The 27,467-nt window shown below is 41.5% G+C and overlaps 1 protein-coding gene across 9 annotated transcripts in view; it reads left to right on the forward strand.

Annotated features, from left to right (window-relative positions):
* Positions 1–27,467, forward strand: part of ehbp1 (EH domain binding protein 1) — a 155,561-nt gene that overhangs the window by 107,147 nt on the left and 20,947 nt on the right. For all 9 annotated transcript variants that reach the window (XM_067610727.1, XM_067610717.1, XM_067610719.1 and 6 more), the window contains 4 exons: positions 2,065–2,219; positions 7,405–7,543; positions 8,164–8,264; positions 11,627–11,750. In XM_067610727.1, the coding sequence (XP_067466828.1) occupies positions 2,065–2,219; positions 7,405–7,543; positions 8,164–8,264; positions 11,627–11,750 (519 nt within the window). The remainder of the gene's footprint in view (positions 1–2,064; positions 2,220–7,404; positions 7,544–8,163; positions 8,265–11,626; positions 11,751–27,467) is intronic.

Raw genomic sequence — 27,467 nt, forward strand, 5'->3', positions numbered from 1 at the left:
AGAGGAAATGGAGATGCAGCAATGCGTGATGATGTAGCTAGCTACGTCAGTTAGCATCGCTAACGTCACGTAACTTAGGATATTATTTTAACAAAAATTTGAGGTTTCAAGGCCCCCTAGTTTTTTAATATTTGTATCATTAGCTCTTCAAGTGAGTTGAAACCCAATACTTAAATTTAAAAGTGTAATCATTGGTCGCTCTTAGAGTTGGAGATGCCATTCTCTTTTTGGAAAAAATCCAATCATCACCAGCACACAATGAATCTTAGGATAGGTTGGGCCGTGAAGGATCCAGCTGATGGATTCTCCAAATTCGGGAAAAGAGGGCCGCATTTCTCGGCCGCATTTAAAGGAGCCTTCGGACAGCCTTGTTGCACCGCTTTGACGCATTCAGTCTTCAAATGCAGCCTTTGAAGGATGCGGCCCCTGAATTGGGACACAGCTTATGTGTGCATGTCACGCAGGGAGGTGACACATGAAACGGTTGCCCTCCTGTTCTTTCATCTTCTTCAGTGCAGTGGTCTGACCTGGCAGGGGAGCTGTGGTTACCAGTCCCTGGAAAATAAAGCTGTACACAAGTACTGGAAGACAGAGAGAGAGAGAGAGAGAGAGAAACTGAGGGAGCAGTGAAGGAAGGAAGGCAGGAAGGAAGGAAAAAGGAGGAAGAAAGGATAGAACAAACAAATTATGGATGGATGGAGGGAAAGGGAAGGAGGAAGTTAAGTTTGACAGATTGGAACGAGAGGAGGGAGTTAGCGAGAAAATAGGGAAGATCATTTTGGAGAAAATAAAGAATGAGAAAGGTGCTAAAAACAGGTTTTAATAAGAAGAAGAAGAAAATAGGCAGAACAGACCATTATTTTTACATGATTGTGAAGATATTTTGACCGTGGGTTAAACGTGGGTTAAAGTAACAATCTCAAAGAGCTCAAAGAGTTTCATTCTCTTTGGCAGCACCTATGGTGATAATTGCAGGTGTTTTTTTCGACCTCACTTCCCAGAGCTCCAAACAGTGTCGTCTGTGTGACGTCAGTCAGTTAGCAGTACGCCGCTTCACATAAAAGTGAGTTGAAGAGCGAGACTGTCATGTTAGCACCGCCTACCCTCTCTGGCGGACCAACGACCGCTGGGTAATGAAAAACACGTCACTAACTGTGTGCCACTTGTGATTTTTCCTGGGAATGTTGCCACCGACACCCATTTCATAATACTGCCGATGCAAAGGCTTTAATCAGTGGGCCACAGGCTCAATCACCATTGTGTGACCTCATTCAGCGATAGATAGTGGTTTAATAGACATTTACTTAAATGAAATTCTTCAAGATTATTACTTTAAAATGAATGTGGTCTAATACAGCAGTTCCTCAATAAATCCAGTATTCAAGAAGGTTATAATGTTCACTTTATAAAACCATTTTAGAGAGGTGTTAATTAAACTTTATGGCCATTTTGGAGTTTTTGGTGCTGTTGAATTTTGTAGCAGTATAGCATTATTAGACTGTATATTAAGATTATAAAGATTTATAACGACAAAGATGGACCAAATATTAGAAACACCTCTCAGTATAAACTCTTGAGAAAGAGAGATTGTGAGAGAACAAACATTTAAAAATGAAACATGCTCCCTCTACCTATCTTTCATTTTCTCTTTCCCTCCATCTTGCCCTTTTGGTTACCATGGTGATAGTCCTGGACATGTATACCCGGTACCTGAGCAGCTCTCTGCAGTACAAACAGGACTTAAGGCTGCCTGGTCTGTTCAGATCCCTATCTCTCTCGCACACATCATATATATACAGTATACGCTGTATATCTTTTCCCACTCGTGTGTTTGTGTACGTTTCTTATCAATGGCTGTGTCTGGGTGAGTGTGTGTGTACATGAATCCAAAGTAAGTTGTCTTGCCTTTTTGACTTTGTAAGAGTTTCAGTCTGTGTGTGTGTGTGTGAAGTTCAGTGCTTTTGTATGTTTACTGTGTAGTAAAACAAAACTATAAATCAGTTTTGTTTTACATGTTCTGTGTTTGTTTTGTGCTCATTATCATTTTCTGTCTCTCTTCTCCAGGAACAAACAGTAAGCATGTGGACCTGAAGCTGAAGAAGCTGGCGGAGGTCAGGCCAGGAGGAGTCACCTCCCCTTCATCCCCGTCCTCCACCTCCTCCTCATCCTCGCCTACTGCCTCTTCCACCTCCCCACTCAGCCCTGCAGAAGGACTGGAGGTACACACATATCCACCATTAATGTCCCACTGGGTATCTTTATTTTTTCTCTCTCTCTCTCTTTTTCTCCACACCACTCTTTCCTTTTATCTCTCTGTCGTTCTCTGTCTGTCCCCTCGTTCTCTGCACACCATCAAAGGGTCAGTCCAATCAATCAGGTTCGATTGTTCCCGGTTGTCGGCCTGCTGACCCTGTGTACATATCAGTCAGTTTGACCACTTCATAGTTTATCCCTCTTGTGTCCATATGACTGTCTAAAGCCATGACACACACCCCCGCATCATAATGCTCTACATAACACGTAGCAGTCCCATTTTATTGACTATGACCTTTTCAGAGAGTTGTCGTGTGTGTGTGTGTGTGTGAGAGCAGGTGAGGAAGGGGGGGGTTTGTTGCTCCTGCATGCATCTATATCTTCTGATGTGAATATTGAGTCAACGCAGTCGGCCAGTCTTAACATCTGTTTAATTGATTTTGAATGTCAAGTGGAATAAGGTGAGTGTGTGCGTATGTGGCTGTCAGTACAAGCGAAACCCTCTGTGCTTATGGCGACACAGGGTGTCTTTGATCATCGATTCACATAAACACCCTCTTGTGTTCAAAGCCTAAAAGGCTTAGTCCTTTATGGCCAAAAGAGTGCTTATGTGTGCATTTGTACTCACTTGACCCACACAGAGGTAGAATCACCGTTTGTGTGACACCTCACCTCACCTCATCAGAAACACCTTACCCAAAAATGTGAACACTTATTCCTCGCTCTGCCAAATATTTGATTTTTGATGCCTGATGTTGAACTTTTCCTGAGTCAGCAGGTCAGAAACTTACATGGCAGCCCCATCACTATCAGTGAATGAATGTAGGTGGAAATACCTGTGTGAATGTGAGCTGTTATATATGTATTACATTTAACAGTTTATCATGTTTTTTAATATTACTTCTCAACATTTAATACAGCTTGTTTGGATTCATGTTAAGAATGATATTAGCTTCATATGTTAGCTGATGAACTACACGGTTTACTACAACTACAGTTATCAGCATCTTGTTATAATTATGTATGATTTGCCCAGAGGCTAACAATCATGATTCACAGTTGCATCTTAGGAGTGAAGGTGCAAGACGGTTTTACTGCTATGTAGCATGAAATAGCCATGATATATTTGCAAGTGTTTAAATTTCAAAGGTTTCCAGCCCAGCTGAATCAGTTGTTCAACTATAATTGCATAGCTTTTTTTTGAAGATTTCAGGCTAAGAACAACCGGAGCTGCAGGAGCTTCTGAAAAACACAGTTTACTGTCACAGTAGCCTAAACTACACAACAAGACAGCTTTATCACTAGTGAGCAAGCCATTATTTGCACTCAAATGCTTGTCTAATATGATGCCATGTTCATTTTTCAAGTTCAGCTTATGTGATATAAATGTGAAGCTGCACCAAATGAAAGTGTTCTCACCAAAACACAACTAAAACAAATCAGTTATGTCAAAAAATGTGTGTGCATAAATATGTCTGTATATGTGCAGCCGTGTGAGTTTACTACTTCTGTCCTTTTAAAAAAGGATAAACTGTCTTGTCCCAAGAGGATTGGGCATCCCAAAAGTCCTTCAGGAGGGTGGAACGACCTGCAGGAACATCACACACGCACACACACAGTCTCCCTCTCATTAGTAATTGTGTGTATGCGCAGCCTCGGTAGCGCACGATAAGGCCATGCGACGCTCAGCAGACTGCAACATTAGTCACGCAGCCCCCTGCACGCACATTCAGACTGTCCAACACACACACACACACACACACACACACACACCAAAAGCACTGAATCACCACTGCCACAGCTTACCACAGCGATGATAGCAGCGATAAGAGATAAAGAGCGAGAGTGAAAGAAAAAGAGTAAGACGGGAGGGAGGGAGTGAGGGGGGGGGGGGGGACACCCCAATATCTGCTTGTCCCAGAGCGTAAAAGAGAGACAGAGGGGTAGCCAAGTGGGCAGGTGTTCTCTGTGTGTGTGTGTGTGTGTGTGTGTGTGTGTGTGTGTGTGTGTGTGTCAGCGGTGTAGGCAGAAATTGTATTTTGGGTGGGCCAATACAAAAGTAAGTGGGCCATATTTTCCCAGAAAAACTGGCTTATGAATAGTTAGAAGAAAATAGAACAAACATAGAAAAACTGAAAAAAACGAGCGACCAGTTTACTTTGCAACATTCTGCATCATAAAGCCAATAACAGCAAAACACTGCTGATCCAACACGCTCAACCAACAGAGCATTGGTCTATAAAGGCTGTACACAACAGTAGAGAAAAAAATAGTCTTTTATACTCTGTCCAGACTAAAAAAACAGTATATTTGTACCAATAAGACCGACTGCTCATTGGCTCTACAGCGTACAGTACAGTTAATTAACTATTTTATTGCATAAAGTGGCAACTGAACATAAACCCAGACAGCAGAGGTGTTAACTTAGACAGAAATCACACATGTAACATCTGCCTTGTGCATTCATTATACCCTACAGCTATTGTTGCTTTAGTACCCGTCAGCTCACGAAAAACGAAATCTGCACATTTTACAGAAAACTTTGTCCTTACACTCTATTTTATCAAGAAAACTGTCCAAACCACTTTGAAGAGAAGCACTTTGATTTTCCATTCTTGACTGTGCAGAGACATGCATACAAATTTTGCTATGACTATTACTGAAAAGCAGCAAGCTAGCTGAAGCAACCAATTACATACCAGGGACTTTCTACAACTTATTTAAACAGTTCTGTTTTAATCAGACAACACACGTCAAGTCAACAACAACAAGTCAAGTTTATATTTATTTATTTCCTTAAAAATGTTTTTTTATATTTATTTTTACAAAATGTATTTTTCAAACTTGGCTGGGTGGGCCAGTGAGTAATAGGGTGTATGTGTGTGAGAGAGAGAGAGAAAGAAAGAGCACCCCAATTCCTCTGACAGTGATGACACCCACACTGTATAGTCAGTTTTTAAGAATGTGTTGAGGGCCAGTGGAAGTGTTGTCTTGTCATTATGATATTGGCGTGTTCATACAGATCTGGTTGTAATGTGCCAGCGGTTTTTACTTTTTGCATCGCTGTTTAATCTCTGCTTGAACACATCAGATTCACAACAGTTAAACAACAACTAATCATTGGGCCGACAGCTTCAGTGTCCTAATCAGGCTCCCTAGGGATTTACTCTTTTACTAAATCAACAGTTCACTGTAGATATTGCAAGCGCTTGCAGTTTTTACCAGTCAACACAGTAAAATCTGAAAAAAAAACAAATCCTCCTCATGAAAATATGACAAGGACGGACAGTAATCCAATAAATCCTTTGACATCCAATTATCATTGATTGTTACACTTCTCCTGAAAAACAAAAAATATTCAGGTAATCTGCCACTTGATTGACTCCTGTCTACAGAAATTTATAGTACCGTAAGTAATTTGTAGTGTGTATTGTATGTATTTTTCTTGCCTTACCTAGGTGACCTACGCACATAACATCATAATAGATCGTGATAATGAACCATGTCTATTGTACATATTGTACATTTGTCATTTTAAGTCAAATGAAAAGCTTTTTTTTGCTATAACACGTCCGCCTAATGAATAAAAATGAGACCAGAGAGATTTTTGGTGCTTTTTGAATGCTGCTGTCCTGGAACCTCACTGAATACTGCACAGTTGCAACCTTGACATGAAAGCCAAGACCAAACATTAATTAGGGACTCAGCAATCTAGTTTTTGTGATTGTCTTATTGTTGTTCCCTTTATTTAGGAAGAAAGTCAAAACCACCAGTTGTTACCTACCTGTGTTTTCTCTTCCTCGCTTTTCCTGATGTCAGTAATTTACTCTCTGCTCTTGGATATTGCCCTGCTGTTGCCCCCTAATGTTGACGCACACACACACACACAGTAAACAGTAGCACTCTCACACATACAAGCCTTATGTCTTCAAATGTTTAATTGGCCATTTTGCTATATAGCACTTAAATAAATAAATAAATTTTGCTTTCGATTTGACTTGACATAAGGTTTTAAGTGGCTGGTGGAAACTTGACAGACTAATAGACAAAACAAAGCGAGAACAGACTAATTGCTCACATTGTTTTTGAAAGTCAATAATCTGAAGCTAAACTAACAACTCCCTATCTGCAGCTCGTTCCCCACCCGCACTGTCTCTATTAGCTGTCCTCGCTCTGCACACCCTGCTTGACTATCTCCCTCCGTCTCAAGCAGTGGAACATGTTTGCCCTAATTGTCGACTTTATTACACGTTTCGCCGTCTTATTAACGTTGCCACAACGTCAGTCTTAGCCCGAGTCGGTTTCTTTTCCACTCGGCTTGGCATATTTGGAGGCCTGCTAATAAAGCATTTCTGCATGCCGTTTTTTGATATTGGGAGAAGCGAGCGTGTAGCTTTTTAACACATGTTCACTTTGAAAACAATAGCTTTTTTTTCCCATTTTGCATAATTTGAATATATTTTCTGGCTCGGGGTTTTGTTGAAAGTCAAGTTAATTGCCTCCTTTTTGTCTCTCTCATGAGTGAGGGAGAGAGTGTGTGTGTGTGTGTGCTTGGAGAGGTGTTCACGCAAACATGCAAACCACAATGTAGCTAACATATCAACTTCTACCAGATTTATCTCATGGCCTGTCAGTAGGTGTTGTGCACACGTGTTTACATGTGCACCAGTGTGTGTGTGTGTGTGTGTGTGTGTGTGTGTGTGTGTTTTTGGTTACAATAATCACAGAGCAGCTAGGAAATCCTGAAACAGCTGCCTAATAAAAGCCTGAGAGCAGATCTGAGTGGCTGCTAGAGGCTGTCAGAGTAATAGTTTAAAGTTTAACCAACTACTCCATCTGTATGTGTGTGTGTGTGTGTCTTCTGTTTGTTTTAACACTTTTACACTAGCCATTGTTTGTGCACTTCTTGAATCTGCATGTATTCATCAGCTGCTTTCACCCATCTTACTACATCAGTGTTGTAAACTTTGAGATCAAAACCAATCAGCTGTGGCAGGACAGCAACACCAGATATACTGTAGGTTCAATTTCTTATTCAATGTAATTACAAGTAACCGTTTCTTAATACACTGTCTTATGTTCCTGTGACATCTGGTATCAACAGATTCATACTTGTCGAGGCTAAATGTGTATTTTCTCTGTGTTTGACAGAATAATGCTGAGGAGTTACGAGCAGAGCGGCTGCGCAGAGCGACAGAGAGGTTGCGTAGCCCGGTAGTCTTCAACAAGGACTCAGCTGTCAGGAAAACACAGCTGAAGTCCTTCAGCCAGTATGTGGAGAGCAGACCAGGTAGGGGACAATGCGACACAAACACACACACACACACAAACACACTAACAACATGCATATTTACCCAGGGAGAATTTACTGAGCATGTATTCACACAACAGCACGTGACTCACACCTGAGAACAGGTAACTGTCAGGGACGTGCACAGACATTTTGAAGAGTAGTTGCTCAAATCTAAATAAAGTCATAATGATTCACTTGTTCGACAAATGCTCATTTGAAACCAACTTTATTAAGAAACTCTTCCTTAACCTCTGTCACCAAATTTACCATAACTGCTGAATAAATCACCTATGAAATGATAAAGAATTCCAGGAAAGAAAGGGAGAAAGAAAGAGACAGAAATCCTGGAGGAAGTGTAGTCAATCTTCAGCCCAGTCACTGAAAGAAATGAAAACTGACACTGAAGATGATCACACCATCACTCCTTGATCATTATTAATTAGTTTCAGTAGTGAGCCTCTCTGACTCCATCAACTATCTTACACTTTAAGCATGTAAAACAACATTTATATGCAATGACCATTCAATGACATCTCACAACTTCTACACGTCTTCTTTCGAATGCCTGCACTTTCCTTTTCTCTCCTCCTTATCCATTCGTCCCTTTATTCCTCCAGAGGTGAAAAGACAGAAGTCTGTACCTGAAGATCTGAGGAGGGCCGAGGAGGATAGAGGTTCACCGACGGAGATTGATATCCGCAGACCATTTGAAGAAGAGGTTTGTCATTTTCTTTCTGTTAAATCATACTTCTGTATGCTGAGGGTTTTCAGTGCATACTTTAAACTTTTCCCTCCTGCAATAACTGACAGGAAAAGCAGAAAAAAATCCATACCATTAAAATACTAATGGCTTAAAAGCAAGATATGAGCAAGCACTGTGATAGGCCCAAGTAACGGGTGTACTTTGCCCTTAACTTTAGCTTCATGATGCCTTGGTGATTGGCTTGTCAAGGTGAAATTGAGTAGTTACAGGTCAAGAGTGAGGTGGGAGGTTGTATCCTATAATTGCTTCTACTTGGCCTTTTTTTTATTTCCTGTTAGTCAGCTTTCTTTCTGTCTCTCCTGACTTGTCTTAGATAAATCTATCAGTGAACTCTTCTTCTCTCTGCACCTTTTTAGCTTGAATTTCCCTCCCTCCTCTTCACCTTGTCCACCCCACCACCACCACCACCACCACAATCTCACACACACACACTTCCTCTCTCCCTCTACTGTCCTCTCTTCTCTGCAGAGACATCTATGTATTGATCTAACAGACTGCCATTTTAATTATAACAATGGTAGATATCAGCTGCCATTTAGAGGTGTGTGTGTGTGTGTGTGTCTGCAAAGGAGTTGTGTGCCTACGTGTCCTTCAAGTGTACGTATATACACACACTCCCAGTCTCTTCTCGGCCTGTGTTTGAACTTGTGCGTACAAAGAGTGTGTCTATAAGAATGCTATAATTTCAATGAGTGTGTGTGCCACTGGAGACCACGGGGTGAATCTCTCTTCCCGAGCAGCCCTCTCCTACCCTCGACCCTGCACCCTCCACCCCAGTCCCATGTGCGCACACACACACACACACACACACACACACACACACCCTCTCTCCTCCTCCTCCCAGTGCCTGGGCCCCAGGGTTAATGGGTGTTCAACCTTTCCATTATCCCGATCAGCCAAGAATTACCTGCTGAATGATGTTTGCATTAATATAATATATATGGTAATTTCCCTCCTCTTAATTACGGCTGGGCCGAGCGCGGCAAGGGGAGTGGGCTGATCATGTGTAAAATTGATTTGCCAAGGAAAAATATGGTGATAGAGCGAGAGCGCGCAAGGAGGAGGGAGGGAGGGAGGGGGGGGGGGGGGGGAGAGAGAGAGGCTGCTGGGAATCAGCACACACACACACACACACACACACTTGCAAAAACACACATGCACAGAACCACACAGATGCACACGCTCACACGTCGGAAAGAGTACAGGGAAAAAGTGCTGGCCTGGGTGGAATGAAAAAAAAAAAAAAACTTTCTCTCTCCTGCTCACTAGTTCCTCTTCCCATTAAGAAAAATGAAGTGCATCAGCAATAAAATGGAGATATTTTTTCGGATGCATCCTCAGTAGTGAATTTGAATAAACATTTTCCTCACTCAGAGGAGTTTCTCTGGAGAATAGCAAGCAGCCAGGAGACAGAGGTGAAGAGGGGTCAGAAATGGAGTGTGTATTAAGTGCATATGGTTAAAGAGGGATGGGTGTGTGTGTGTGTATATGTGTGTGTGTGCATATGGAGTGGCTGGTGTTTGTATGTATGAGAAGTTGGAAGAAAGACTTATCTGAAATGGCAGAGTGGGTTAGGAGAGCTGAATGTAAGGTTTAGTTTAAGGGACTGTGGAGACATTTAACCTGCAGGTGGGACAAGACAACACTACAAGAAATGTACATTTTTTAACTTTTAGCACCTGTCAAAGTTTTTTTGAACAGAAATGATCTCCCCCCAGTAAAAGAAAGCAGAAACCAAAATATCTTTAAATAATTTGTTTAAAGAAACACTTTATTTTTCGTAAATTGTTTTCCGTGATTTGTATTTCACATTTAGCAGTTTACTGATTCATCTCCCACTGATGTTGACGTCTCTCTGAATCTCTGTATTCTTCCGCTCCTCTTCTTTTTAATCTTCAGAGCAGGAAAACAATTTAAAACCTGTCATGTAAGTCAGACACAGTAGGTTGTAAATATTTGTTCTGAATTAATTTAAAACACTTTTTGTGTTTTTAATGAACGTACAGGAACACTCGGTAATTATTAAAGATCTACGCTAGTGAAAAGTTGAATTGAACCTAAATATATCATTGATTGTGGATTGAGCATTGGATAAAAAATGTGATATATAACTGGACAATGTACTCAAAGTGCTGTTGGGGATTGATGATGGGTTAATCAGTTGAGTTGTCATAAGGAGTGGTAGATAGATGTGGTTTTCTATGCAGAAGTAACGGGACAGTAAAGGTGCTGGTTACCTTGATGACGTGAAGGAGGTTTGAGTGTTGCCTTCAGCTCTTCATCTGACCAGTTCATCGTCGCTGCTGCTTCTTTATTATCATTCATGATTCAGCAAATGTTGGTGTTTAAGTTAAAGCTCAACACACAAACACACTCATATGCTTAAATGACCAGTAAGATTTAAAGTCTATTGATACAGACACTTGCAGGCTACATGACAACACTTCTTATTCATACAAGAATGGGTTAACTTTAAGTTCCCTACATGTTTATTCACATTTAATTTATGTCATCAAGCTAATTATGCAGAATTTTTATGTTGAGTCTTTTGGATTTTGTTGGGCCATTTGTTGATTAGTGTTTCTGAGTGATTCAAATAATTAGCACGTGTTTTTATATCTGATTTGTTTGTGTTGAGCTATGAAAAGATATGTTTGACAAACAAGCATTTGGTATTTTATTTTTGATGTTTGATCAATTATTGATCAGTAACATAGTCAATGATTATTTAAGGAAACTGCTCGCCTTGATAGTTTGCCGTAAACGAAGATTTACTTGAATAGGAGTTAATTCACAGTTCTCTAATCAGGTTATTTAAAGCTTTGCTGCTCCTTTTGCTATAAAGTGGTTTTGAAGATGTGAGAGAGGAACTCAGTAATGCCAAACAAAGCTCCTACAAAACAAGAAGCAGCAACAGTTAGTCAATAGCTGTATGTATTATCTGTTGTGAGATTAAAACCTTTTTCTGGTGAAATTCTCTTTTGTTTTATGTAAAGAAGATTTTTGGACACTCTGCTCATCTATTGCATACATTTTAAAACCATTTTCACTATCCTCCTCCCTTCTGATTCATTTCCTCTCCTTTCATTTCTTTTTTCATTCTCGTCCTTTCTTTTTTGTATCCCTTCATCACCTTCTTGCTTCATTCAATCTCTATTTTCCTCTCATTCTGTCTCATCCCTCTATCATATTTTTCTCTGTCTCTGTTTAATGCTATATCGCACTACTCTTCCTTTTCTCTCATAACCATTCTCTCTCTCTCTCTCTCTCTCTCTCTCTCTCTCTTTCTCTCTCCCTCTCTCTCTCTCGGTTGACAGAAGGCGTTCAAAGACACCAGTCAGTATGTGGTTGGGGAGCTGTCTGCGCTGGAGAGCGAGCAGAGGCACATAGACGCCCGAGCAGCTCGCGTGGAGAAGAGGCTGCGCTATCTCATGGACACAGGTACCCCAAGCCCAATTACACTGGAAAAACTGTTTTGGCAAATTGAGCGTACGTACGCACATACACACGCATGCACACTCAGGGAGTTTATGTGTGTGTATTTATGTGTGCGTTTGTGTGAGAGAGAATCTTTGAAGCCCCCCCCTTCCCTCCTTCCCTCCCTCTCTCCCTCCCTCTCGGTTGAATGTTGCGCGACGGAGCGCTGGGTGGATATGAAAGGAGGGGATGGGGGGGGTGAGGGAGGAGGAGGAGGAGGTGGAGAAGGGAGGGGATGGGTGGGTGGGGAGGGAGAGAGAGGGGGGAGTGTGTCTCGGGGATGGTAGAAGAAGGGAGACCTCTCTGGGCTGGGGTGATAAGGGAGCCCTTCATGGGGGAAACGATAACTGGGTGCGATAGCGGAGCCCCAGCCGAAGTCTCCGCTGCAGCCGTTTGCCAGCCGCAGCCCCAGCCAGCCAGCCAGCCTCCACACTATTGAACAGTGCGCTCAGCCATGCACGGATACACACATACACCCTCCTTCCCCTAGTACATATCTGGCCTTCATTGATATGCTGTATAAGGAAAGACGGGGGTGAGTTAAAGGGAGGAGAGAGGGAGAGGCAAAGAAATGTAAAAAAAAAAAAAAAAAAAAAAAAAACACGAGGCAACACAACATGAGCACTGACACAGTTCACAAATCCACAACAGACACACACAAATGCTTACACACCCGCGCATACAAAGTGCAATCTGGTTTGGCGTACGGAGCCGGATTCGGAAGGTTTTTATTTAAGATTTGGCCGGGGGTAAAGCCTTGTTAAGACATGAGACAGTGTGCCGAGCCAAAAGAGGGGCCTTGGCTCCGTTAAGTCCCTAACTGAAATTGGAGAATAGCATCCCCATTTGTGATACTAAACCATCCCATTTCTCACCCAAGAATGCTGCTTGGAGAAAAAAAAAAAAAAAAAAAAAAAACACGTGGATCCAGGAAGTGTAAAATTTTGATGTTTGTAAACTGCAGGTACAGTATTTGCTGTAGTAATTTAGTAGCAGCTCTCATGCTCTTTCTGATATATCGGCGCGTAACTTGGTGGATTTAGCCCCCAAAATCTTTAAAAAGCAACACAGGGGAGGATAGAAGAGGAGGTCTTTAGAAAAGGAAACTGGGGCGGTGGGATTTGCGCTCACCTTCCCCATCCCATTTGGGTCCTGATATCGAGACTATCTCTCCTCTGTTTGTTGTGTTCGCTTTCCTCCTTTTCGCCTCCCTCCCTGCCTCTGTGCCCTCTTCCCCTGTCGGAGCGCATGCCATTGTGTCAATCTGAAGGGCTGTTTTTTCCTTCTTCTTCTTCACCCACTGATAAAGCAGCCGCTAGCCAGCAAGACGCCAGGTTATTTACTTCCAAACACCTTCAACCATAAAGATTTCTCTTTATATAGTTTATATAGGACCGCAGGTATATATATATATCCTGAAAAATAGGATTCACTAGAAAAGGAAGAGGGGGGGACAACAGGGAAGGCGAGGACAAAATAATAAAAGGATATCACGAAGAGAGATTCACCTTGGTTGCTTTAACCCCCTTATAACATCAGTGGGGAATTAAATCGAGAAAATGTCACTTCCATGAGTCAACACACTACTGGAGGATGTAGCTCAGTATATTGTGTATGTGGGTGATATCATATGTTTTTTATACAATAAAAGCCCTATGATTTGTCCCTGATGCTGTTAATTATCATAACTATCAATGAAACATGTAGAATTAACCTCTTTGGTCCTGACATATGTACGTTGGGGAGGCTGTGCTTACCTGTGAGGCGTCTGTCATTTTGTTAAAGCTCATTACAAAATAAAAAATGCAGTGAAAAAGCTACCGATTCCACACTACCATCGTATTGCAGCAAGGAGGAAAAAAAAACTTGATGTGGAGCACCTTTCTCGCTCCCTGAAAGTGCATTTCTGTTTCCATATCTCATTTTGCAGCACTTATCCCAGAGACTCATCCAATAGGTTATGGATTGTGCCTTTAGGCCAAGATCTGGAGGCATCGGAGCGAGATGCGCCAGTGACAGGTGGTCACTAAAGTAACCTTTATCACCTCAGCAACTGAGGTCACCTTTCTATTGGCTGTCATAGATGATAGATATTTTTCTCCGCACCTGAAATGTCTGATTGAAACCGTGGCTGATTGGCTGTAAGCAAAACATCCGGTATTGATCCATCACATCTGACCGGTGCCTGTGCTTAACTAGGGAACATGGTGAGAATTTACCACCAGCCACCAGTCAGATGTTGATATTTCTTTACTCTGCTAGTCACCAGGTAGCAGCTGGATGTCCAGGTGCCTGGTTGAATTTGGGACTTCACACAATCACAGTACAATTAAGAAAACTTTACACAGTTTCTTTAAATCTTGAGCAGCTTCCTTGGATGCTAATAAATATTCTTGGAAAGTCTCCTCATCATGATGAATTTGGCAAAAAATCTGACAGAATAAAGTTAATTCATTGCAACTTGTTGGCCACAGAAGTGCATAAAACGTAGGCTTTTGTATGTATTAGACAAGATTTTCTCTTCTACCATCCAAAACACTCCTTATTATGCACCTGTGTGAACTGATATGTGGTTGTGAAATCCACCACTAATGTGTATCGACCACCTCTGCCTGTTTCTTCTCATGATCTCATTTTATCTATACATGGAACCTTGTTTTGTCTAGTTTACTAAGCATGTAGGTTCCTTTTTAAAGACACCCCACTTCTCACACAAGCACACAACTCTGCATCCATCAACACATGGAAGCAGCCCCAGTTCAACCTCTTTAACTAGTGTGTCTTCAAGCCAGGCTGTTATTGTCTTGTAGAAGCATAAAGACCAACTTCTTACCCAATCTACTATCAACTTTTACTTTAGTTGCCCTAATCCAATCTAAAGTGTTTATGAAATACAGAACATCTGCAGACTTGAGAAAGAAGCTGAGCTTTCCTGAGCAGACCTCTCCAGAGAAAAGATTGGACAGAAATAAAATTTGTCACACCCTTGCAGTATTTTAATTGAGCTGGAGTTCAGATGTGACCTCAACAAAAAATTAGATAATAAAGAACTCAATTGAAAACCTAAGGGTTACTTGGGTCAGCGCTAAGAAGTACAGGTGCGGTGAAGGCTGGACGTCACAGAGAGAAAATGGTCAAGAGAGGAAGTCTAGGCTACTATTCATGTATTGAGGGATTTACAGATCTCTGCATTCTTAATCATTGTATAAATGTACTTCACTGACTGTTCCCATACTAGTAATTCTACATTTAGCCATGTGTTCACATCTATGTTGTCTATATGTAGTTTTTACTGCAGTCTATTCATAGACACAGAGCTACTTTTATAAGCAGGGTGGATGTTCAGTGCGATGTCCATAGCAGTGCATCTGATCATATGATTCAGACCTCTTGAGGTAAGTTTGGGTGAGCTCAGTGTGCAGTGGTACTGTGGTAGTGCACAGCGCTGCAGGACTGATGGGCAGATGTGAACAGACAGACCGACTGACCCATGACTTGATTGTTCATCTCCCTGCTTCACCAGCAGAAAGCCTGGGAAGATCCACTGCTGGTCCTCAATATGCCTTTCTTTTCATATCACATGCTTTTGCTTTGTCATTGCCTCATCCTTCTATTTCCCTCCTTCTCTATATATAGAGTTTGCATGTATAATGTTTTCCACAAGGATTCAAGTCTTCAATCATCTTCATTTTTTTTAATTCTTCCTGTTCTACGTAACTTATCCCATCACTCTTTATTTTTTGTGCTTTCCAAATCAGCTTCCTCATTCTGCTTTTTTCTGCTCTTTCTTTTTTATCTTTCTTTGTTTTTCTCTTTCTCTTTTCTTTCTCAATCCTCTTTGCTCCTCTGCATCACTTTTTATTTGCTCTGTTCCTTTTATCCCTGTGGATCTCTATTTCTCCTTCCGTTCTCTCACCCTTTGCTCCCCCTTCGTCTCCCTCCTTTTCCACACATCTCTTCTCCTCCTCCTCCTTTCTCTCCCCCCCTCCCTCTCTCCCCTGGTTTGGGCACAATGCAGCTTTCTGCGGCATTTTCTATTACGCCGCGGCCCTCCCCAGATGAATCCAAAGTAATTGGGGTGGTTAATTTATTTACTCAGAGGCAGTTCACAGCACATTAAATAATAGAGATAATTGAACAAGAATTGTCAAGTGTCTTCTGATATCAGACACATTACAGGAGGGAGTGTGCATAAAACTCCATTTCTATGCCCCCATTGTTTATGGTAATTAAGTACACAGATTTATTCCTTGGTTGCCTTCCAAGCTTATGGCAAGCGCCATTGTTGTCTTCTATTAATATGTAATCAGTAAATAGTTTAATTTTCTAATCTGCGGTTGGAGAATTCACTTTCTAACAACTCTTAATTACTGCTGGGCTCTAATGAGTCTCGCCATGCCGACGCAGCCAGCCAATCAGAGGCCAGGCCCAGGTCGGGGGGGAATTTGAATTCCTGCGGCGCCCCCCCTCGACTAATGAACTTGTTATTCTTGCACCACTGGGAGCACTGTCCTTCACACATGCAACATTAGGAGAACGTTCACCTCCTGCAACAGACCAAATATTTATAGGAGTTTGATTATAGGAGAAGAATATTAGCGCGTTTTAACAGAAGATGTGTTTTCATTTTGAAGATGAATTCCTATAATAGTTATAATTCTGTCAACTAAAAAGTTGTCAAAACTGTCATCAAGATAGAATATCATTTAAGAATACATATAATTTTGACTAGAATGATATCGCATGGCTGCTTTTGCAAAAGTTAAACTATGAAACTGGTGTTATTAAGTGTCATACAACCTTTTTGCACAGTGCTCCAAGGGAGAAAAAAAGCACCTTGCATGGATGGAAAAGCTTAAACTTTCAATAGTGTCATTAATATGCGCTTTATTTTCATGCTAATTTACAGTAGAATTTAGATACTATTCATTGTTAGTGAGTTTCTACCAACGCATGTAATGCTTCTGACCTTGGCATTGTTATTTTTTCTAAGGTATTGTTACACAGAAAAATATATCAAACACTCCTTATTGAAATTTCAGCTCTAGGTATGAAGAAGCATTCAAATGCGTCATGTAGCCTTTGCAGAAAATCCCCTGGCCCCTGTTTGAATATATCTCAACCACCCCCTACCTGGCCCCTGCACCTATTTACACACACCTCCCATTTCAAATAGCTATATAAACTGCAACAATGGACGCAATTATCCAAATAATGGCACTTAGCCGCACCGCGAAGCTGCCCCTCACCTACTGCGCATTTGATAAGAGATAAACAAGCAGAGAGAGAGAGCAGAGAATGAGTTTTAGCTCTCCCAGATTAACATATGTTTAAAAATTGCACTTGAAGCCGATAAGATTGACATAGGGGTTTTTATGGCGTGCGCTCCTTTAATCTGCCTTTGTGTCTGCGAGTCGACGAGAGGAGAATGGCACGAGGAGGGATCCAGCAAGAGCTTAATGTACTTTACACATGCAGCATATCCCCCTCAGTATCTGAGAAAGGGACAGAACGGACTGTCAATGCCTTCACATTCGAAAAGGGCTGCTGGCGGCCTTAGAGCATGTGTGTGTCTGTGTGTGTGTGTGTGTGTGTGTGTGTGTGTGTGTGTGTGGAGGATTGCAGTGTGTGAACAGCTTAAACGTCAACCTGTGGCTCTAAATCATCCAAACTAAGTCCTTCAGGCAAATTTTAATTAATCTAATTGTATTGTTGTCTTGCAGTTGACTTTATAGAGAAACAAATTAATTTTTGGTTTAGTCAATGATTAAGTTATTTAAAATCACTACTCTGTCCTTTCTTTACCACTGTCTTCATAATACATAGGTTTTTAAAATCTGGTTTTAATCTATTTCTGAATTATCAATATTTAGTTGCATTTCATCTATGATATTAAAATATATATGTATGTATGTGCACATGCATGCTTTTGAAGGAATATCTTGGTATTTAAATATTGAAATCTGTAATTGGAATTTCTTTACATTGCAGATCCTGTACTTGTAGTCCTAATACTAATGGTGATGGGTTTCAGGCATCATTGTCACTGGAGTGTGTGTGTGTGTGTGTGTGTTACGTGTATATTTCTTTTGCATCAAGTGAGCCAGCCTCTCACTTTTTTCCCATGCCTGTCGTCCTAATCCAGCATTGTGGCAGCATCAGCTTATAGTTTGACTAAAGATTTAAGCTCAGCTACGTGAGTGGCATAGGGACTCTCACACACACACTCATTCATACACGCATGCACATCAAGCCCTGCCTTGTCTCGTCGCGACAACACAAACAGCCTGTGCAGCTTTAAGTATATTATCAGGGCCAGTTCTTTCACAAACGTATTGCTGAAGAAGCTTAACATTAATTATTGTAACTTTGGGCAGATTACATCCGTGCCCGCCTTGTAAGCGCAGGCAGACTCATCTTGACCTCCTATACGAGAGCTTAAAGACACAAGAATGGCATTTTACCAACTTTAATGGGATAACCAGTCTAATCTTTCAGCACTGAGAGAAGAAAAAGTGTTTAGACTATAATACCCTCCCCAGTTCACAGACTGAAAGATGGAGGGAGAGAGGAGAGAGGTTTTGGTGTTGGCTTTAATTAGCGTTCACTTTGTTTTTCAGGTGCTACATCGTACAACTCCTCTTTTTCCTCTGTTGTATTTTGTTGGGCTTTGACAATGAATTGAGTAACATTAAGCCCCCACACACACACACAGCTCTACTGAATCTTCCAATAAAGGTAGACTTGAAAGTGAACACAGGCTACGCTGTAGGCTCGGCCATTCATTGTGGTGAATTGTGATTGAAATTGTTGAGCAGTGAAGATTGCAACTATTGTTTATCCATAATCACAGACCCGATTCGTAAGCTAGGCTCATGGCAACTGAGATAGACACAGCCAAGAGAAGATGCGTTCCTCTTTCTTTTTCTTTTTCTCTTTTTTTTTTTGAAGCCTTCGGTCATTTTTCTTGTTGTTGTTGTTGTCAGGGTTACAAAAAGAGCACTCACTTTCAATCGAATGGTTTTTGTATTTAGACCACAGTGGAATGTGTTTGTGGTCATCTTGAATTCACTTCAGGAGCAAATGCGCCGTTCTTCCCTATGGGGGGAAGAAAAGAAATCTTGGGATCTCTCCTTTAAAACCTATTGCCTTTTTCTTGCCTTTGAGGGGGGACAAAACAAAGGATTTGGGTTTTTTTTGTTTTGTGTGGAAAATGTGTGTGTGTGACTCCAAGGTTCAACTGGGTCAGAACACAGATTAACCCCCCCCCTCCCCCCCTTCCCATTACACACACACACACACACACACACACACACACACATACACACACACAAACTCCCATTCCCGCTCATGCCCTTAATCTCCTCGGCCATTTGAATGTTTGAGCAGCAAAACAATTTAATTAGTCAACTTGCAAGGACTCTGCACAAGCGACCAATGCTGAGCCTCTGCCTCCCTGTCTCCCCCACCACCACCCACCCACCCACCCACCCCCCCTCCTTCCCCTCCCCAGTCCAGCACAGTGACACCACCCTCCTCACTCCCAGATGTGCACTGGTTCTCTCTTTTTTTTTTTTTTTTTTTTCTCATTCTTTTCTCCAGCTCGGTGTCAGCCTTTCATACATTCTTTAACAGTGGGGATGAAAGGGGATTTTTAGGAAGATTAGGGAACGGGATCCTCTAGGCATTGTCTGAGAATCTTCAGATAAAACGAGCTGGGTGGATGGAGTCAACGGGAGGGAGGGAGGGAGTTTGTTGGGATGAAGGGGGGGGGGGTGTAGCTACTCGTCACGGCCCAGGGACGTGTAAGTTAAATTTGTTTATGAATTATTGTAGGCTGCTTCTTATTTTACTTTATTTTTGTCGTATATCTCTCTGTCTGTGTTTCACTTTCTTTTTCTCTCTGATTATTTTGTCACTGCTTTTTTTTCCTGTTTTTTTTTTTTGTTTTTTTTTTTTTTTAGTTGCTCTCTTAATTTGTATCCACGTTTCCTCTAAATCAGTTGAAGTTGTACTCACTGGGCCAGGCACTCCTCCTGTCCTCAGCCTGCCAGCGATAGGCCCGATTAACATTTTCAGCAGAGGGGTGAGTAAGTGGGGACGGGAAGAGGAGGGAGGAGGGAGGAGGGGGGGGGGTTGTTGGAGAGAATTGGGAGGTGGACAATGGCCGCTTATGATAATCTGCTCTTTATTGGAGCATCCCGCCAATGCTTTCATCAGCCGCCTCTCTGCCTGAGACCCCATGCAGCAGCCGGTCCAACAAACCATCCTGCAAGCTGCCAAACACATCGTCACAGACACACACATGCAAACACAGAATATACAAGTTCCACATTAACAAACACACTGAATATGTTCATACACACAACCGCAGCTTAGCTACACACACACACACACACACACGCATAAACACGCACAGCACAAAGCAGACTTTGTAGCAGCACAGAGATGCACGCAATCAAAGCGGAGCCAGTGTTTTATTTTTGTTTGTCTTGTTTTTTTTGTGCATTTAAATTTATATGAAGAGCTAATTTATTGGTTTGAAATGAAGCGGACACATTTTAATCCACCTGTTTTTTCCCCCTCCTCTTCTTTTATTTTCTTGTTTGTGTGTTAATGTAAACTTTATCTCGCGTCCATCTCAAAGCAAAACTGACAGTTGAAATTAAAGAGAAAAATATTCTCAGTATAGCTCAGATTTACAAGAGAGGGGTTTTTTTGTTGTTGTTGTTTGTTTTGTATGTGGTTGATAATTATTTGGTTTACAAACTACAGCCCAACAACATAATTGAATTTCAACCTTGCAGTCAATTAATCAAGGCTTTCTCATGGTAACGGATGTGGTGGCACTCGACAATGCAGGTTAATGACAGAGGTTTGGCCAGTAATTACACCATTCACTTGCTAACACAGCTGCTCGCCATGCTACCGTTGTCATCATCCCCCTCCCATACACACTCCTCCCCATTTCCCATTGTAATGAGCACTCCAGGCTACAAATACCAACAGCTGTCTTTCCCAATACATTTCCATTTAAATATCTATTTAAACACAGCAATTTTGCATTTGTGTATTGAATCAAAGCTTGAGCCAGGGCCAGTGGCAGTAACAGCCTGGTGTTTGTGTCAGTTGTAATGTTATATCGTTCCAGATGGAAAAAGTGTGTGCGTGGGGATTTATTTGACACATTTACAAACACATTAGGGACAATGTACATCAGGGAGTATATTAAACAAATCTAGAGACTTAATTCCTCGGTAGGTCTGACCTGAAAATAGCAAAAGATTACCATAAATACCTAAATAAATGTATTTATTTATATCTTAAATGGGGAAGGCTAGACTGCTGTTGCCCTTAAGCAAACCTCTGAGAGAGGAAGGACAGGGAGTAAAGATGAAGAAGGAATGGATGAAATGATTGTGTAACAGAGGAAGACGAGGGGAGAAACTAGTGAATCGCAGCACAGAGATGAAAGAAGGATGACTAATGTTGTTAGCAGAGCTATTACTGGTCCACAGATTAATTCATTAAGCAAATTCATCGTTCACCTCCCCTCGGCCTCCTGTCACAAGGCGTGTAATATGACACCCCTCAAATTTGTTCTAACATCTACCCCAGGGGGGGTCGAGCCTCCCCCCCTCTCCTCTCTCACACACACACACACACACACACACACACACCCTCCTCCTTCTCTTTGCTAATGGAGCAGGCGGAGCCACTTATGCTAAAAAGATTGCAGCTGTCTGTCAGCAGGTTGAGGGGGGGGGGTTTATCACTGCTCTCTCTGTGACATACTCACACTTTTTTCATTCAGAAATTTCTCTACCCCCTCCTCTCTTACTCCCTTACAAATAAATATAACTGCCATATAAGTGGCTTGACCTGTGTGTGGCCCCGTGTTTAAAGTCAAATAGGGGCAATATTTTCAAAATTACTTCTATACACCACTGAATACGAGGGCTCGAGATTGTTAGTTTTTCATACTAGTGCCTACACAGTACCTGGATTTCTTAACCTGTACTAAAATAATTTAAATAAACTTTTTTTGATACATTATTTTTAGAAGAAATCACACATTTTTCTACAAAACTTTTTTTTTTTTAATTTAAAGTATATAAAATAGTTCTCAAATGTTAAATGTCTAAACACAAGAAGCTGCACAAGAGCTTTTCCTACATAAAATAGTTTAAAATTGGCAAAATTTGTATCTAAATCATGACATTATTAAAGAATAATTAAACAAAACTATGAATCTCAGTAGGTTTGATGCCTTTCGGTTGTTACCATAAAAAAAAAAAAAAAAAAGTATTGGGATTTGATAGGCAGCCCACTGTACCAGTGTGTATATCTGACTTGGCCCGGATCAGAATCCCTACAGATTTATGCTGTTTGTGTTAAGCTGTCCCAATTAACACCATCAACAGGTACTAAGGTTTACACTAGCACTAAATCAACTCATGTTTCTCCACCCCTCTAAGCTCCCCAAATGGTTCACACCTCAGTGTGTGTGTAAACACATACTCAGGGAGCTAAACCACCTGGCTTAACCTTAGCTTAGTCCCACCAAGCCCCAGCTTATCTGCGAGTTTCAACAGTGATTCCATAACACTGCTTTTAGCTCTGTAGCAGCATGTAGCTGAGAGAAAGGCTCTAGTGTTTAAGCATGATTTTATAGATATGAGGTTTTTTTAAGCAAAGTGTTTTACTCTCTTTGTAGCCGTCATCAGTTTTCATGTTAGGATTGGACAATATCATCCACATTTATCTGTAACTAATACATCCATATGTGACATTTCATTATATTTGTTGACTTGCTTTTTATATGTTTGTCTGGGTTAATTACAGGATGACCAGCTGCTGATATTCTTTAGTTGAACTCTTTGTTGTAGCTATTCTCAGTTTAATTAAATATAATTCAGACTCTGTTTATTGAAAACTGTGATAAGATAAATTGTAGGTTGGTAATGTTGGTACCTCTGTAAATTTGGTTTATCTTCCAGTCATATTTCAGGTTTTGTTTGTCAAATAGTTTTATAAACTTGACACAGTTGACTGCTGATGCATGAAAATGTCAAGAAACAAGTCGTTTTGTTTTTCCTGGTTCCTTGTATGTATGGCTCAGTTCACTGTTGTGGTACTCAGGCAGCATGGGATATCATATGATCTGTTTTTGTTAAGTTTGGTTAAATTAATCAGGGTGAGTTAAATGTTTGTGTTTGAGCTGTTAACTTCTGTAAAAACTCAGTTTAGGTTTTTCTTTGGGGTTTTTTTTTGGCAGCGATTTACAAACAAGGCTACAAATTTCTACTTTAACATGTTTAACATCCTTAACAGTATCCAGCTAGATGGCATTGTATACCCCCTCTTCTTATGTCTCCAGCTAGCTGTACTGATGATGTAAACCCCTCCACTCCCCCCCCCCCCCCCCCCAGCCTGGCCACACTCAAGCAGAGCAGTCAGAGGAGAAAACGAACCCAGGGCCTAACAAATACATGAAGGTTTGGTTTAACTAAATCCCACAGATAATGGCTACTGTGTCAAAGACTAAAGATAGCGGGAGGGGTGGTGGTGGTTGGTGGATGGAGGGGGGGATTACTCTGGCGTTTTGCATCAGTTGCTTTCTGCTGGGTGGCCCTGCTTGTCAAAAAAAAAAAAAGAAGGGAGAGACGGAGGGAAAGAGAGAAGGAGAGAAAAGCATTTAACGCGGCACATTGAGAAGAAGAGGGCTCTTAATGCCATCAAAGCAAGGGGAGAAATCAGCCATTAATTTATTCTGGCCCTCACACACACACATACACACACACATACATTCATGCATGTAGGCAGGCACATAAGTACACACACGTGAACACACACACACACACACGCCCGTCTGTTGTTTCCTCCGATTGTTGATAATTTCAGTAACATCTGGTCCACGCCAATCTTGGAAGCCCACCAGGACCGAGGTTGACAAAATGTTACCACTGATCCCCTTCTGTGTGTGTGTGTGTGTCTGTCTGTGTGTGTGTGTGTGTGCGCGCGTACACCTTAAATGATTTGTGTGTGGATTGAATTATTACTGACGTGAGGAGAAATTTTTTTTCCCTTAGATTTAAGAGGAGGGGCAGATGACTGGGCTATTCATTGGCTGATAAGAACTGATGGAGAGGTTAATAAGCTACACACCCAGGTCATCACAGGCTTTTTACTGGGCTACAGAGGAGAATGGAGGACGATGATGATGAGAGGAGGTGTATGTGTGTGTGTGTGTGTGTGTGTGTGTGTGTGTGTGTGTGGGAGGCGATGGAGTCGGAAGGAGTGCATCTCTCGAGTATCTCTACTCTTTACTTTGACATACCTTTTTAAAAATGTCCCTCAAAGTTTTCTCTATCGCACTGAATTAGCTCAATCCTGACTTTTATCAGGTGAGTCCGTGTGTATTCTTTGCAGTAATAGGTTGTCACACAGCAAGAACAATGCTATTTTTATCCATAAATGTCCTAAAAGCAATGTTGAAGCTGTGCAGCATGTACCATTTGTGTATAGTGTTAATTAAAGTGCAACAGTGGGTGTACTCGCAGAGCCGTCTGAGCGATGAGTTGTTGACATTTGTCTCATCGTCAAGCAGCGTGATCACATGATAAATCCATGCACACATAGAAAAAATCGATTGGATTCAGAAATTTGCAAAGAGAGGAAATTGAAGATCGTCTTTATTGCTTTTAATGGGAGTGAATGAAGTCTACTTATGTACAGTTAATGAATCATAGTATTATGATAGTTTCTCTTGTACTTTGGTTCATGTCCACATCAAAAACTGACATATAAACACAACGTCAGTACTCAGCTTTTCCCCAAACCTGTTGCTGTACTCTTAATCACTATAATAAAGATCAGTTAATGTTTAGTTGACTATTTCAGTTTAATATCATGTAGTAGTGTTTTAAACATACTGAAGAAAGGAAAAAGAACAGTTTGTGCTTATATTTCTGCTGTATGTAAACAATATAAAGGTTGACAGCACAGCTTCGTTGATAATCCCAGACTAGTTCTCAGAATCTGAACATTAGTAGCATCACTCTGAAGCCTTGTTGCTCCTCGTGCCTCTTCTGAGATGTCACAAACATTAGCAGACAGGTTTTCATTGCAGTCTGTTATGTCCAATGTACACAGAACTGTCTCCAAAATGTGCCGGAGACGATCCCCTGCTATTCTAGCTACAGTGTGCATGTCTCGCTCCGCCATCTTTACACACCGGGTCTCCGGACAGCTCGCATCTCTGAAGTAACTTATGAATGTAGTTAAATGTTTGTATTTATTTGCAGTTAGTTACCAACCTGTACTGAGGATGTTAGAAGCATCAGAGATTGTCATATTCAAGTACAGCCACAAAGCGTCTGGTACCACATCTAAATGAGCTTCAGATGCGTATTTATGCTTGTAAACCATTAAAAAATGTTGTCAAAACATTATTATCAATGAGGCTTCTGAAGAAAAAAGGTCAAAACGGACCAACAATTTTTCGGTGATAATAATGCAATCAAATGAGATACTGTACACTAACAAAAGAACTTTTAATCATTTATGAATGAAGTGAAATTCAGAGTGAGGAGGGAGTTACCTGTTCAGTACTTTTTTAACACCAAGCCCGGCATTGCTGTCATTCTCAAACACAGCTCAGTCTACTTCTTTTTTTCCCACAATTCCCCTGTGTAACCTGAGGCTAGAGGCAAGCACCCCCACTGAGCAGAAGACAAAACACTCAAACAGAAAAACAGACTAATCTCTCTTTCTCTCACCAGTCTCTCTCTCTCTCTCTCACACACACACACTGAGTATTTTAGCAATGCTGCCAGTGGATACCGAGCTTAATACAAAAAAATGTCCATGACTCCTCCCTCTTTTCCGTTTCCAGTGTTTGTTTATTTTATTTTATTTTTTTTACCTTAACGCCTGTTGAAGTCTGTGAAGAGATGCAAATACTGATACATGTAATCGCTTCTGTCATATTTAATTTAACGTCCTGATAGCACAGAGGCAACATGTTGCATCATCTCCACAGATTCCACCATCATAAACGAGCAGCAGAGAATCCATCAACATGCATATACAAAATATTGCCGTAATTATATTCTGTGTGAATAAATACAGTAAAAAAAACAAACAAACTAACGTACACAACATGTTAATTCGATACACAACTAGACAACAGTTATCAACTCTCAGTACACAGCATGAATCTTAACCATTTTTGACTTTTTGTGAGCATCATAAGGAGACAACACAACTACAAAAATGAATATAGAGCAGGTAACGCCGCGGCTTTCACAGCATTTAATTAATATATGATCCCTGACGTGAGCTGAGGAATAAAGTGAGTCGGCTTCAGGTGGAGCTGAGGATGTTTTCCCAGCGAGCATCACCGCTGGCGTCGAGGTGTTTGATTGAAGAATGTCTCCCACTTTGTGTTGTATCACTGAAGCCTAATAGAAACCAGCCCCCAAAGGTCCAAGCTCTCATTCTGAAGAATAGAAAGAGACTCCAAGCAGGACCCTAGCATGGGGTCTCTCCTCTCTCCTCTCCCCCTCCATACCTACTCTTGTCCCAGGGCTAATAGGGAGGCACCGGGCGCCTTTCCTGCTCCCTATCACCCACTCACCTTAATAATAACAGAGAGCCCCCTGTGGAAAGGAGCTAGCATGAGATGGTGAAGATCATGCTGTTAATAGGATGATGCCTTTTTGCCTTTTGTCATGAGATTATGAACAGGGATAGCCTCTCCTCGCCTCTCCTCTCTGCTCCTCCACTCTTCTTTACTCTTCCCACACACAGCTACAGGCGTCCTGGAGGGCCCCGTTGAGTTGGAGTGGAGACAGGCGTAACCGAGGCTTTGTTCCTGTGCTTGTATGGTAAAAGGCTTGCTAATGAAATACCTTTTAGGGGGTATCGGCAGGTGAGCTCCCCAATCAGGCATTTCAGCAAAAACACACACAGGCGTACATATACTCACATATTCTCCGTCTCCTCTCATCTGCCCCCTCTTGCTATATTAATTACCTGAAGTGCTCTGGCCTTGAAAAAGCTCTCGATTCTGCCGCTCTCCTCTTTCTCTTCATCCAACATGACAGCCACAATGGCCTAAGCTAGCCTAAAGTGGGGGGTTGGGGGGGGGGGGGGTGCAACAGAAAAGGGAGGATGATAATAGTAGTAATGAACACGGATGACAATAATGAGAAAGGTAATTGAGAAAATGGTGTATGGCAGGCCCCCTGATTTTCCTTTTACAGCCCCAAGCTAAGTGGGGACAGGTTGAAAATCATCTTATTTAGAGCTCAGTTAAATGGTTCTCGTAGAGCGTCGGAGAGAGCGGGGATTTCTGACGCTAAAGCTAACGGGAGCTGACAAGCATAGAGTGGTGATACAGCGGCCTTAATGGGTTAGAGAGTGTTTAAAGTCACTGTTGGCGTCATAGACTGTGATTTTTTTTTTTCTTTTTTCTCCCCCCTTTAATTTCTTACAAACGTTGAGTGTCATGGACTAAACAGCCGGTGCTGTACCGCGCTGTTCTTTTCTTTTCCAGTCCTCTCAGTTTGATTGTTTTCTGCTGTCTGTGTCTCTGTATGCGTGGATGTGAGAAATCGCTCCCTGTAGAAGCGTACATGCATCAAAGACTCGCTCTTTGATCATCGGGCATGTCTG

This window comes from Thunnus thynnus, chromosome 14 (genome assembly GCF_963924715.1).
Source record: "Thunnus thynnus chromosome 14, fThuThy2.1, whole genome shotgun sequence".
In the NCBI taxonomy this organism is placed as follows: Eukaryota; Metazoa; Chordata; class Actinopteri; order Scombriformes; family Scombridae; genus Thunnus; species Thunnus thynnus.